The 13,701-nt window shown below is 38.1% G+C and overlaps 1 protein-coding gene across 4 annotated transcripts in view; it reads left to right on the top strand.

Annotated features, from left to right (window-relative positions):
* The window catches only part of usp7 (ubiquitin specific peptidase 7 (herpes virus-associated)), a 105,213-nt gene that overhangs the window by 52,700 nt on the left and 38,812 nt on the right, over positions 1 to 13,701 (top strand). For all 4 annotated transcript variants that reach the window (XM_059654126.1, XM_059654125.1, XM_059654128.1 and 1 more), the window contains exons 5-13: positions 3,091 to 3,179; positions 3,540 to 3,648; positions 6,533 to 6,663; positions 7,723 to 7,777; positions 9,204 to 9,284; positions 9,369 to 9,459; positions 9,541 to 9,623; positions 11,013 to 11,122; positions 13,379 to 13,535. In XM_059654126.1, coding sequence (XP_059510109.1) covers positions 3,091 to 3,179; positions 3,540 to 3,648; positions 6,533 to 6,663; positions 7,723 to 7,777; positions 9,204 to 9,284; positions 9,369 to 9,459; positions 9,541 to 9,623; positions 11,013 to 11,122; positions 13,379 to 13,535 — 906 coding nt within the window. The remainder of the gene's footprint in view (positions 1 to 3,090; positions 3,180 to 3,539; positions 3,649 to 6,532; positions 6,664 to 7,722; positions 7,778 to 9,203; positions 9,285 to 9,368; positions 9,460 to 9,540; positions 9,624 to 11,012; positions 11,123 to 13,378; positions 13,536 to 13,701) is intronic.

Below are 13,701 nucleotides of genomic sequence, written 5' to 3'. Positions count from 1 at the left end.
TGTGTTCATCCAGCTCCACACTTTATCATGGATTCTCCAGCATCTGCAGTTCCCATTATCACATGGTTGAATTCTATTCATTTCTATACGATATCCCCCTCCATTCTTATCACCTGCACCAAATATAGACTTTATTGATCCTGTTTTTCCTCATATGTTAGTCCTGCCATTTCATGAATCAGTCTGCATTCCTGCATTGCTAAAACGCCACACTTCAGATAAGCAGACTGAAGTTGCACGCAGCATTTACAGGTGTGGTCTCATAAAGGCATTGTATAGTTGCAGCCAACATTCCTACTCCTGTCATTTAATCCTTTCTGAAAGAAGGCCAACATAGCATTTGCCTTTTTCACCACCTGCCTGCTTCATTTCAGCAACTAGTGTAACAGGGCATCCAGGCCTCACTGCCTCTCCGCCATTCCCAGTCTTCATTTGGTTAATCTGCCTTCCTGCTTTCGTTGCCAAAGTGAATAGCCTCACATTTATTGGCATTATACGTCCACGTGCCATGCATTTGCCCATTCAGCTTCTCAAAATCAAACTCAAGCGTCTCTACTTCCTCCTCAGTTCACCCTCCCAATCACTCTTTTTGCTTTTCCTCAAATTTCAAGGTTCTACATTTAGTTTCTTTATCTAAAACTTTCATGTATATTGTGCATATCTGGGATCCGAGTGTTGACCCTTGCAGTACCCCACTAATCAATAACTATTAATAATTCCCAGCAGTTTCTGCCTCTCGAAACAACCTGTTTTCCTACTGTTGCCCCTCTGCCAACCAGTTGTCTGACCGTGTCAGTACGCAGTCTCCGGTCCCATGAGCTTTTGTTTTGCTTGCTAATAACTTATGTTAATTTTAGTGAAGGCCTTCTGTAAGTTCAAGTAAACCAATCCACTGGCTCTCCTTTTCAACTCTACTAATTACATCTTCTTGATTCCAGTAGATTTGACAAGTGTGATTTCTCTCTTGTAAATCTGTGTTGACTCTGTCCAATTTGTCACTCTTTTCCAAGTACTCTGCTATTAAATCTTGGTAATGAACTGAAAGATTTTTCTCTTTCAATATCAGACTAACTGGTCTATAATTTCCTGCTTCCTTTATATATCTCTGAAATAGTGGTGTTACATTGGATTGGAAGATAGCCATCGAAACTGCTGGAGAATCTATCGAATCTTGAAAAATGACTGTTAATGTGTCCACTATTTCTTGGGCTACTTCCTCAGCACTCAGTGATGAAGATTACTGTGCCCTGAGGATTTGGCAGCCTTTACTGTATCAATTTTCATAAAACATTTCCCAATTGCTGATTTCCTTCAGTTATTCCTTCTCTCATGAGACCCTGTGTTCGCTGGCAATTTTGTGACATGTTTAGAGAGAACCAAGCAATTTAATTAATTGCTGTGCCATCTCTATCCTCCATTTATAATTTCCCCTGATTCTGATGGAAGGCACTGACATTTGTCTTGACTTTTGTTAATCTTTTTGAGCATGTAAATAACCTTTAACAGTTAGTTTGTATGTTCACTGCAAGTGTTACTCTTACTCTATTTTCTACGGCTTAATCAGTTCCATTGTTGTTCTTTGAAGTTTAAAATACTTACAGTCACTGGGTGTACTGCTTCTTTTGACCAATTTATAATTTCATTCCTTGGATGTAATGGTATCCCTAATTTCCCCAGTCAGCAACCTTCCCCATTTTGTTGTTGTGCCAGGCAGGAATGAATCATTGATAACAAGGTGTAGAGCTGGATGAACACGGCAGGCCAAGCAGCATCAGAGGAGCAGTTTAGCTGACGTTACGGGCCTAGACCCTTCAGAAAAATGTTTTGTCGTGTTCGTCCAGCTCTACACCTTGTTATCTCAGATTCTCCAGCATTTGCAGTTCCTGCTGTCTCAGGAATGAATCATTACTGTAGTTCATCCATACGCTGTTTAAAAGTTTGCCGTTGCCTATCCAGCGTTGTGCTCCAATTTATCTTAGGCCACATCTTATACCATCATAATTTTCTTTAAGATTCAGGAACCTAGTTCTTAGAATTCACTATGTGCCTCTCCATCTTCATAAAGAATGTTACTGTCTGTTTGCTTTCCTGAAGGGGCCTTGCATGGCTGGATTGTGAATTTTTCTCACTCGTTACAAAGTGCCAACGCTGTCTGGCCTGTTTTTTTTAATGTTGGTTCCACAACATTGTTGATTCAGAAAATCATCTTGTACATATTCCAGAAATTCTCCTCTACATTATTGTTACTGATTTGATTTACCCTATTTACTCATAGATTAAAGCCACTTGCAATTACAGCTATACCTTTATTGCTTGGGTCTCTAATTTCCTGTTTTAATGCCTTTCCCAGCATCACCACTGCAGTTTGAGGGACTGTACATTCGTTTCTGCCATTGCTGTTTGTACGCTCTGCCCTTCCAAATTCCACTTCCCCAGAGCTACTAGGCTGACTATGAATAATTGCATTTCAAAGAGCTGATCCATACAACATCACCAGGGGCATCTGCTGATTTATGTAAAAAAAAGTTGTCCCAGGGAGCAAAGGATGCATGAAGTTCAGTCCTGTTTCGTACATGAGACTTTGTCTTGTATTTAGCTGCCTGGACTGTTCTTTGATTTTAATCAGATGAAAATTTTTATGCTAAACGACTTGTAGCATTTTGGGCAAGTTATGAACTGCATTTGTGTTGCAGCACTAGTCAATTCACAGCTGTAAAAATCCTATTTTTGCTTAGACTTGGTGTGTAAGTCATCCTTTGTTTTCAAATATGACTTTGTAGAGTTGTACTTGGCCTGCCTTAATCTTTCACATGCATAAATGGATATTTTGCTTCTTATGTTGTAAACTGAGTACAAAGTATCCAACAGGGATATGGCTGTGTTGCAAAGGTGCATATGGCTCTTAGACACATCCACATCTTTCCTACTTTGTGAATGACAGACGTGTTTCCTGCCCATGTTGGCAGTTCACTGTTATAGCACAACCCTAATTATTGGAAGAAACTTCTTCAAAGCCTCTAAACTCAACCTGTGCACTGGCCATAGTATGTTCATTGAATAACTTTTAAAAAATGCTTAAAATCCTTTTAGGAAGCAACAGATGCCGAAAAGGGTTTCATAGAAGATGACAAGGTTACATTTGAAGTCTTCGTTCAGGCTGATGCACCACATGGTGTAGCGTGAGTATTGTAAATTATTATTGTATTAAAATTATAAATTGTGGAGGTGGGCGTGCGTGTGCTCTTGGAGGTTGCCTGAAATTTGTAGTTTCTCACAAATAATTATGATTATCCAGTGAACAAAATATTATGTTTGGTACGACTTATTTCATGCTGTGTAGTGGCCTTTTGCCCCACTGAAGGGGTGGTGTGGTGGCCATGAAACCTGCTACCTGTCACTTGCCTCTGAAGCAGGAGATATTGAAGAAAATTGCAGAGTGATGCGTTGCTGTGAAACTGTTTTGGTTTACAAGTATTTGAAGATAAACCACAAACAGAATGTAAAACTGAATTAAATAAACATTAAAAATTTAATTTTAGATGGGACTCCAAGAAGCACACAGGCTACGTAGGTTTGAAGAACCAGGGAGCAACCTGTTATATGAACAGCTTATTGCAAACATTGTTCTTCACAAATCAGCTGCGAAAGGTAATGTAGACAATGTCATTTTGCTCAACCTGGAAATAAATGATTGCAAGCAAAGTTGTAGGCTGTATATCTGATTTTATTCTTGTAGACATAAACGGCATAAAATGGCAATGAACTGCCTTGAAGCTAGCAGCGTAAGCACATTTTTTTGGTTACAAAACTGAAATATTTATTCTTGAATTGGTTCATTGTTTTTTACTTCAGCTCCAGTAAGATCAATTTTGTATGACTGGAGCAGTAACAATGTGACCAACCTTAAATTCTCCTTTTGGGCAGAGTAAATTGCTCCCATTGTCTTCTGGTTGTGGTCTTGTCTATGATGTGCATGTGGATGTTTGATGAAGAGTGATGTGGTTTGGCTGTAATGTCTGATTATTGATTAACCTGCTATGTTCAACCCTGGTGAATGTTTCCCCATTTACTAGAGTTCCAGATGCGGTCTTGTGAATTTTTGAGCTCTTGAATGAGGAGGGGTGAATTGACTCCAGGTCTGAGTCATTCTGTCCACCTCACCCCCAGTTGTTGGTAACAGTAAGGTTATTTTGACAAGGATCCCTACTGTTCTGGGTGCCCTTGTCCCAAACCCTAATGAATTTGTTTTAAGACTAATAAATTTAAACAGGCTTTTGCTAAGCTGTCACCTGATGAAGAACATAAGGGGAGGCTGGGATACAGAACAACCCAACAAAATGAATCCCAAATTAGCTTAGTGGCAGTAGGTAGCGAATATGGTTAAAGATTTTTTGTCACTGAAAACCTGTCTCCCGTGGCATATCACAGGATTTGGTGGGGAGTTCCTTGCTGTTTGCAGTGTTTAATGATCCTGACACTTGTATAGAAAGTTTGTTCGGTAAGTTCACAGATGACACAAATTGACAGTGTGGCAAATACTGAGGAGGAAAGCTGTAGACTACAGGATAATGTGGAGAGGCTCGTCAGATGGAGAGGACAGTAGCAAATTAATCTGGAAAGGTGTGAGGTGATACGTTCTGGGAGGACTAAAGCTAGGGGAGCAAATGATAAATAGTACAACCCTCGAAATTAAAAAGATTTGAATGAACTTGGTAAATGTATCCTTAATCCTTGAAGGTAGCACAACAGATGGAGAGGTTAAGGTGTATGGGATGGTGTCTTTGGTTGAGAGGTTGAATACAAGAGCAGGGAGTGCTGTTGACTAGCTCACAGCTGGACCACTGAGTGCCGTTCTGGTCGTCACACTGTGGGAAGGAGGTGATCGCACTCAAGAGGTTGCATAACAGGTTCACTGGCATGTTGCTTGGTCTGGAGTGTTTTGGCTGTGAAGAGAGACGAGGTGCTTGGTGTTTGTTTCTTGAGAGTAGAGAAGGCTGGAGGAAGCAGGATTGTACCTCTGGCTGTACACCCAGAGGTTGAAACATATATCTGGAACTCACTGCCTGTGCACTCATTGCAAGATATATTCAGACGAACTCTTGAACTGCTATGGCATACAGGGCTACGGGCCAAGTGCTAGAATGAGAGACTAGAGTAGATGGATTCTGGATGAACAACACGCACTCAGTGAACCAAAGTGCCTCTTTCTGCACTCTAGAACCCTAATTTGATCTTCGACACACTTTTCCTGGATTGCCACTCTAGTGAAGTTTTAAATCGGCAGAAATTTTGCCATCTGAATCTTTAACGTTTTCAATGACTGAACTGCCACAGCTTACTGTGACTGACAGACAACTCCGGACCTTCACTTTCCTCCTCATCAGGGTTGCAAATAGCCTGCTGCTTAATCTGAGACACATCTTGAGTTTCTAAATCATTAACACCTGCACACGGACACTGGCCAGCTGATGCATCGTTCTCACCTTGTCAGAATTTTGTATGTTACAATTAGCCCACCTCCCATTCTTGTAATCATAAAGAATAAAGACCCAGTTTATTATGGTATTCTTCAATGGCAATTCCTTTCTCTCAGGATTCAATTTGGCGAGTCTTTTCTGTGCTTCCTCGATGGCAAGTGTATATTTCCATGGATAATGAGACCAAACTATAGACTTACTGTTTATATACATTTATGGTAGTTGGAAATCTCTTAAGAATAATGAGCATTTAAATTCTGTGGAAAAGTTTAATTAAGAAAATTTTCTTTTCCTCAGTGTTGTAAATGTGACTTAAGACTTCATGATGATTATAATGAGCAGTTACATCCACAATGTTCTTGGTTCATTTCTAGGTTCCCTGTAATCCTGGCTGTAATGTTCACAGATCACAGAACCCCTCCGGTGTGGAAACAGGCCCTTCAGCCCAACATGTCTACACCAACCCTTGGATCATGCCACCCATAACCATGCCCCATAACCCACCTAATCTACACATCTCTGAACACTACAGGCAGTTTAGTATGGCCAGTCTATCTAGCCTGCATATCCTTGGACTATGGGAAGAAACCAGAGCACCTGGAGAAAACCCATGCAGACGCGGGGAGAATGTACACACTCCACACAGATAGTCACCCAAGGGTGGGATCAAACCCAGGTCCCTGATGCTGTGAAGCAGCTGTGATAGCCACTGTACCACTGTGCTGCACCCCCTTTTTTTATATATTGACAGTTGGCTGGTGGACCAGATTGTTATATGAATAAAGAAGGTATTAAGTTCTGGAGAGCAGTTGCTGATAAACTATATTCAGTTTGCATCACCAGAAGCAAAATAGGGAAAGGATTGCCTTTATGTTGAATTAGAAAAATGTCCGAAGGAGTTTCTGGCAATATAAATTCATGTAACGAATTTGGACTTGTTACCTCCTCCAAAACTTAGGAATATGCCAGGGCTAAATTTTTCTTCAGTTTTTGCTTTGCCATTGCTATGTAGTATAATTTTTATTTTGCTGATTTGTTTTATTGGTTATATATAGGCTGTTTATATGATGCCAACAGAAGGAGATGATTCATCAAAAAGCGTCCCTTTAGCTTTGCAAAGGGTGTTCTATGAATTGCAGCACAGCGACAAACCAGTTGGAACCAAGAAACTGACTAAGTCTTTTGGGTAAGTGGTTTTATTTGCAGACAGAATAAGTTTTTCTTGGTCCATAAATGAAGTTTTTTTTGTATAGGAGGACAGTGTGCTTCGTTTTGCTGTTCTACACATCAGGCAAGTTTTAATACTCTGAATGTAGCCTGTTGAATGAATTAAAAACAATCTTACCCTTTTTCTTGCATAGTCTTGGATTGTGCAATGAATAAAAGGGCCTGTCATTCTATTTCCTAAAACTTGGTAATCTGGTTAACTCAGCCTAATTGTCTAATAACTTAAAAATGTGATCTTGAATGCTTGTTCTTTCGGTTTGTTTTTGGGTGGTAAGAAATGGTTGAAACTTGAGTGAATGATTTGTTCTGTCTCTGTAGATTGTACTTCAGTCAGTCAGTGAGTGGATGTGAATATATGCAAATGTGGAAGGAGTCGGGTGTTCTTTTAAAATTTATTTGCTGTGTACATCCTATTAGAATAAACTTCTTTAAAACTAGCACATTATGAACTGGCATTGTTGATAAACTAGCAAAAGTAATGTACCTGAAAGAGGTTATTGTATTATCACAATTTCTGTGATGTCTGCGTAGTGAGTTGAGGGTGCAAGTGAAAATGTTTTCTAGTAGGCTCTATTTAAGGCAAATATGCATTATTATGTGATTTATGCTATATATAGAGTAAAACATTCATGTTTTTACCCCGTTCATTATTTTTCTATTACTTAGTGTGTTTTTACAATGTGTAGACCTCTTGGTGAACTGGTACACTCCTGGTCCCATAGGTGCTGGTTAACAAAAAGTTTGCTGTGTTTTATTTTGGAGCAGCTGTTTAATTTACTAGAGAACAGGCCTGCATGGTACTTGTCAGGCTACTATGCACCCATCAGGTTGGTGGGAACATTGGAGGCAGTGCCCTGTTTGTAATGTACTACTTGTGTGATTATCAACTATCATAATTCACACAAATGTATGCAGAATTTATACCCTGTGTTTGTTTGGTTTTTTACAACTTGCCACACATTTAAAATTGGTCACTGTTGTCCTAATAAATTGAAAGCGGTATTTCTTTTCTTCTTAGATGGGAAACACTAGATAGTTTTATGCAGCATGATGTTCAGGAATTGTGCAGGGTGGTAAGTATTTTTGTGTATTATTCATTTGCATTTGTCTCATGATTAGTACTAAAATGGTTAACTCAGTCCTTAGTTAAACAATCTATCTCTTAGATTGTTTGAGCCTGTATTAAGTGACCTAATTTCAAGTATGGCTTAAGAGAATCATATCTAAAGCTGTTCTAACTTGTGCTTAAACACCATGTTGGGGTCAATAAGGAAGACAGAATTGCTGTAAATGTGTTCACCAGGCCACCTTGGCTTTCTATGTTTGCTTAATAAGATGTTTCAAAAATATTTAAGACTAATTTTAATTGACATATTTTCAAAACTGTTGAGATACTTCTCCAGGAGGATTCAACAGAGGTTACCATCTGGGATATCCAAACTAATATTTCAAATTGTGTTCGCAGTTAGCATTGTAGCCGTAAGTGATTTGTATAACATTGTAAATGTTTATGAAATGCCATTTCTTCTGGATACCTCAAATACTTTATATATAGTTTTTGAATTGACCACACTTCACAGTATTATGAATGAAATTAAAATCCACAGCTAGTCTCCCAGTTAAGTATTTGGCATCCCCTCTCAATCACTACCCTACTCTTTGCAGCATTCTTCATGTCAGGTGGTGGTGTGAAGTGTAAGCTTGTTTATTATCAACATTATTCTGTCCTCACCTAATAAGTTATGGTTCTGTATAGCTGGGCTACTTCTAGTGAAGTTATTTTGTGGAAGTTGTTGAAAATTAGTGAATGGAATTTTGTTCGAACTTCAAGACTCTGAACAGCCATAAAGTTTGAGTGTTGCTATTTTAAACTGTTTGAACATCGAGTTATTGGAACTGTTAGAAATAGTTTTGAAATATTGTTTGGCAGCAGAGCTTTACAAGCAAATAGTGGAAGCGTTTGAACGAAGTACATTGAGTTGTACCTATGGCAGCCACTTGTTAACTGAGGACTGCTAGTGTTAAAAACTAGGTACTACAACATTATTGTACTAGTTGAGGAATTATGTGGCTGCTAAAAGCCTTTGGATTGTCGCGTTAAATTAGTAGAAAGCATCCGTATAGCTGCTGTTGAGTTCAGAGTGTTTTTTAAACCTTTTCTGGACTGAACTGTTCTATTGCCAATGTAAAAAAAATGTAAAATGTAATTTTGCCAAGCAGCATTGTCCAAGGAAATCTTCACGTGCCAGTATCTTATACCAGGTACCTGAATTGAGCATAACTTTGTAAACGTTTTCATATATTGTGGTTTGAAGTTTTGAATCCATGCCCACATTTGATATGGACAATTGGCAACTAGATTGAACTGGCAGCAACTAACTGCCCTAATGTCTTGTAATAGCGTTTGAGATTTTTCTTGGTTTATTGTTGAGAAGCATTACTCTGGAAAGTTCTTCAATAGCTAATTTGACAGTAAAATTGTTTTATTTCTTTTCCTAGCTACTGGATAATGTTGAAAATAAAATGAAAGGAACCTGTGTAGAGGGCACAATTCCAAAATTATTCAGGGGAAAAATGGTGGTAAGTACAAAATTCTTTAGTCACAGAATTTGGATAAATATCGTTTGTTTTGGAACGTTAACTTTGTTTTTCTTGTTTTTGAAGTCATATATTCAATGCAAACATGTGGAGTATCGATCCGAGAGAATAGAGGATTATTATGATATTCAACTCAGTATAAAGGGAAAGAAGAACAGTGAGTATAACTGAACTAAATTGTTGTAATTTTATTTCAGTTCAGGATTACAACAAACTGATATTTTCTTTTGTTCTACAGTATTTGAGTCTTTCAAAGATTATGTAGCAGTGGAGCAGCTGGATGGGGACAACAAATATGATGCTGGCGAGCATGGTTTACAGGTCTGGATTTCTGCTGAATGATGAAATGTTGAGATTTACATTTGACTAATGACTTTGTCGTGGTCAGTTGATAATTAAGGTGTGGACAGAAACCAGTCAAATTATGAAAATTCAAATTACTGGTTGCTGCACAACTTGTTCAGAAATTATTTTCTGAAAATTATTCATTTACCTTTCCCTGCCCCTTTTTTAAAGGAAACATCTACATTCAGAGCTTGAACAGAGGGTTCCAAATGAAACTGTTAATTTAAGTAATTTTGTATGGTGTGGCAAGTGGCATTTGTATATTCGATTGTTCATTTTACTTAATACATATTGAAGATTGGCTGGAACGATTTGGTTCTGGCTGAAAATAGCTCATTATTCTTAAAATCTGTTCTGGTTTTTAGCCATCGTCATACAACACAGAAACAGACCTTTTTGATCCAACTCGTCCATCCGAACTGAATTTCCCAAACTGAACTCATCCCATTTGCTTGCGTTTAGCCCTTTTCACCTTTTTCTATTCACATAGCTGTCCAAGTGTCTTTTAAATGTTGGAACTGTATCTGCGTCTACCACTTCCTCTGGCAGTTCATTCCCCACACTAATCACCCTCTGTGTTGAAAAAGTTGCCCCTCGAGTCCCTTCTCAAATCTTTCTCCTCTCACCTTAAAAAATATTGCCTCTAATTTTGAACTTCCCACCCTAGGAAAATAATTTGACTATTCACCTTAGCTATACCCCTCTTGTTATTATAAATCTCTATAAGATAACCCCTCAACTTCCTATCCTCCAGTCAGGGAAGTGAACCCTGAGCCTATCCGGCCTCTCCTTGTAACTCAAACCTTCCATTCCTGGCAACGTCTTGATAAATTTCTTTTGAACTCTTTCTAGATGAATATCCTTCCTGTAATAGGGCGACCAGAACTGGACACACTACTCCAGAAGAGGCCTGACCAACAACCTGTAAAACCTCAACATAACATTCCAACTCTATGTACTCACTGATATGAGCAATGAAGGCAAGCGTGCTAAATGCCTCCTTAACCACCCACCTATGTGATGTAAACTTCAAACAATTATGTACCTGAATCCTTAAATCTCAGTTCTACAGCACTACCCAATACTGATGATGTATGAATATCTTCCATCATTCATAAACACTGTGCAAGTTAAGTCAGTAAGTTTATAGCATGAGTAGAACACCTGTCGTTTGAAGTTGTTTCTTTTTCCCAACCACACCTGATGTGAGTTGTCACATGCTGCTATCATTGCAATCTAAGTACTGCACATAGCCCAAAATCATTGCAAAATAATTTGAAAAGTGAGTCGAAGTTTCCTTTGTCAAATACCTGAGACTGTTGATTGTAAAGGTCTCTCACAGACTAATGTATATGTTGCATACAGGATGCAGAAAAAGGTGTGAAGTTTCTTACCTTTCCACCAGTGTTGCATCTTCAGCTTATGCGGTTCATGTATGACCCACAAACTGATCAAAATATCAAGATAAATGACAGGTAAGCAGACTTTTTTTGTCCAAGTTGATGCTGATACTATATTGGTGCACAGCACATGCATACTGAACAGGTAAAATATCTCCTTCCAAAAATCATCTAAGCCTGAATTCTGATGCTAGGTCTTAAATGTTATTCTCCCGAACACACACCTTGATGTTAGAGAGATGAAGAGCTGTTGTCATGTTGTAATGACTTGTCAGTTGACTTAATGCTTTTGTATTAATTGTTTTGTTTCCTGATGCATATGGTGAAAAGCATTTGTAACAGATGTGATTGATGTAAATAACCGTGTTACAATCAGGTTTTTCTAAATTGGTTGTATGTTTTCATCCCTTTCAGAGAAGATTTTCCTTAATGTGGCTTTATATATTCAACTGTTACGTAGGTGTTACACAGATAAAACATGCCTTATTTTAGTCTTTTATTGACCGTCTGCTTTCTCTTGGGCCTTACATCCATGCGAACAAGCAAAAGGTCTGGTACCCATGCTCTAATACCATCAGTCCTGCACCATGATCACTGACCACAAAGTCATGTGTGAATTAACTTTGCAGAGGTTGAACATATTAAGACTGAGAGGACCATGCAATATGACTAGCTATTGCTTACCACTTTGGTACTGTATTTGAAGCTACAGACCATTGCGATGCTCAGAAGTAGTTGATTGATTTGGATCTTTGCATCCGATACAAGTTTTTTTCATGACTTTGTGTTTTTAATGGGACTCAAAAGTTCACGGTATGAATCTACAGTATGTAGAAGGAAGGAGTTGATGGCTATAAAGGGATTCTCTGGTAACAGTGACACCTGATTTAAAAAATAATTGTAGCGGAGATTTGAGAGAGAATTGGGGGTGTAGGGCATGAACCTAGTATTTTGGATCATAAACACTTGATGCATGTATTTCATAACTTCAGGATGTTGCACTGATTACTGAGACATTTAAGAATAACTTTTTATCAATGCATTTTAGTCAAGGAAGTGTAATGCCTAACTGTTCCAGTTATTACAACCTATATGCCATAAACAGCACATGTTTTTGAAAATTGAATCCTTGTTACTGGGTACTTCCTGTAAGAGGAACATGTAGAGAACACACAAATGTGTATTTTCTTTGCATGTTCAATCAGCTCACATTTGTATTCTGACTTGTGAATGTGCACATGTGAACAAAACAGATTTGGAGTGAGCACATTTTCTTGCGAAAATATATGCTAAGCAAGATGTCATGTACACACTGCACAGCTGCATAATTCATTTTTAGGCACTTGGAGACATTTAAAGTTTGACTCACATTTGCGATCTCTGTTCACTTGATTCCACTTGTATGTTCCATGTATTTAGACTCATTGAGAAAGCACCTGGCTTTTAAACAAGTTACAAGTTCAATTTGAAACAAATCAATCAATCATTTCACTCCGTAAAATTTGAAAACTGACCTCATAGTTGGAACGCATTGCCCTGGTGAACTTTGCTGTAGGATTTGCTAAGATTTAATATGCAAAGTAGACTTTAATCCTTCTTAGTTCTTTTGTAAGATGTATTAATTAGTCTGTTTCATCCTTTGTAATCCTCTCCATTTAGAAATAAATAAATTCCTGTAAGCTATTGTAATAAATAATAGCTCCTTTCTGCACTGTTTACACAATTTTTCAAAACTTCTCCCACTGCCTGAACCTGTCACTTTATCTTCAGACGAGGTTCCAAATCTGTTTGTTTGTCTTGTTTCTTTAATTAATGGTGTGTTTAAAGTAGTTGTTTGAACAAATTTGGAATCTTTGGGATTGCAGCAGTATGGTCAGTCATGCTACAGGAGAAATCCTTTGTTATCATGACTTGCTCCAAGAAACTGTTATAAATCACATAAAACATTTGAAATACTCCATGTTCAGGAATCGTGGACACATGAGTCCAGGTATAGTGGCAATCATGAACAGTTACACAAATTATAGTCAACTTGATCTACCATTTTATTATGAAAACTTCTGTCTTATCAGTTTTATTTTAGAGTTGATGCAAATGATCAGTTGAGATTTTGCATAATTTGTACTCCAGTAAATTTGTTTTATATGTTACATTTTGAACCTGGTTTCTGTTAATATGTTACACACAGTAAAACTGAAGTACTAGCACTAGGTATTGGACCCAAATTATCCCAGCCAAATTTTGACTCCCATTACACTTTGCATAAATATAAAATGTGCAGTTTTCTCCCATTTCAGTATTTTCTAAGGCCAATTTAATTTTATTTTTAAGGTTTGAATTTCCTGAACATTTGCCCCTAGACGAGTTTCTGCAGAAACCCGATCCCAAGGATTCTGCTAATTACATACTACATGCAGTGTTGGTGCACAGTGGAGATAACCATGGTGGACATTACGTAGTCTACCTAAACCCTAAGGGTGATGGTAAAGTGAGTATATCAACCACTGGTCAAATAGCTACACTTGATGTGCATGTTGTTAATGAGCAAGCCAAAGTTACTGTTTGGGTCTTGAGTAAAACATTTGAGTTTGTGTGGCAGTTGAAGAAATACTTTCAGGTGATCGGCAGCACTTTTACAATTGGCCTAGTGTAGT

The sequence above is a fragment of the Stegostoma tigrinum genome, chromosome 23 (assembly GCF_030684315.1).
Source record: "Stegostoma tigrinum isolate sSteTig4 chromosome 23, sSteTig4.hap1, whole genome shotgun sequence".
NCBI lineage: Eukaryota > Metazoa > Chordata > Chondrichthyes > Orectolobiformes > Stegostomatidae > Stegostoma > Stegostoma tigrinum.
This window is presented reverse-complemented; position numbering and strand designations above follow the sequence as displayed.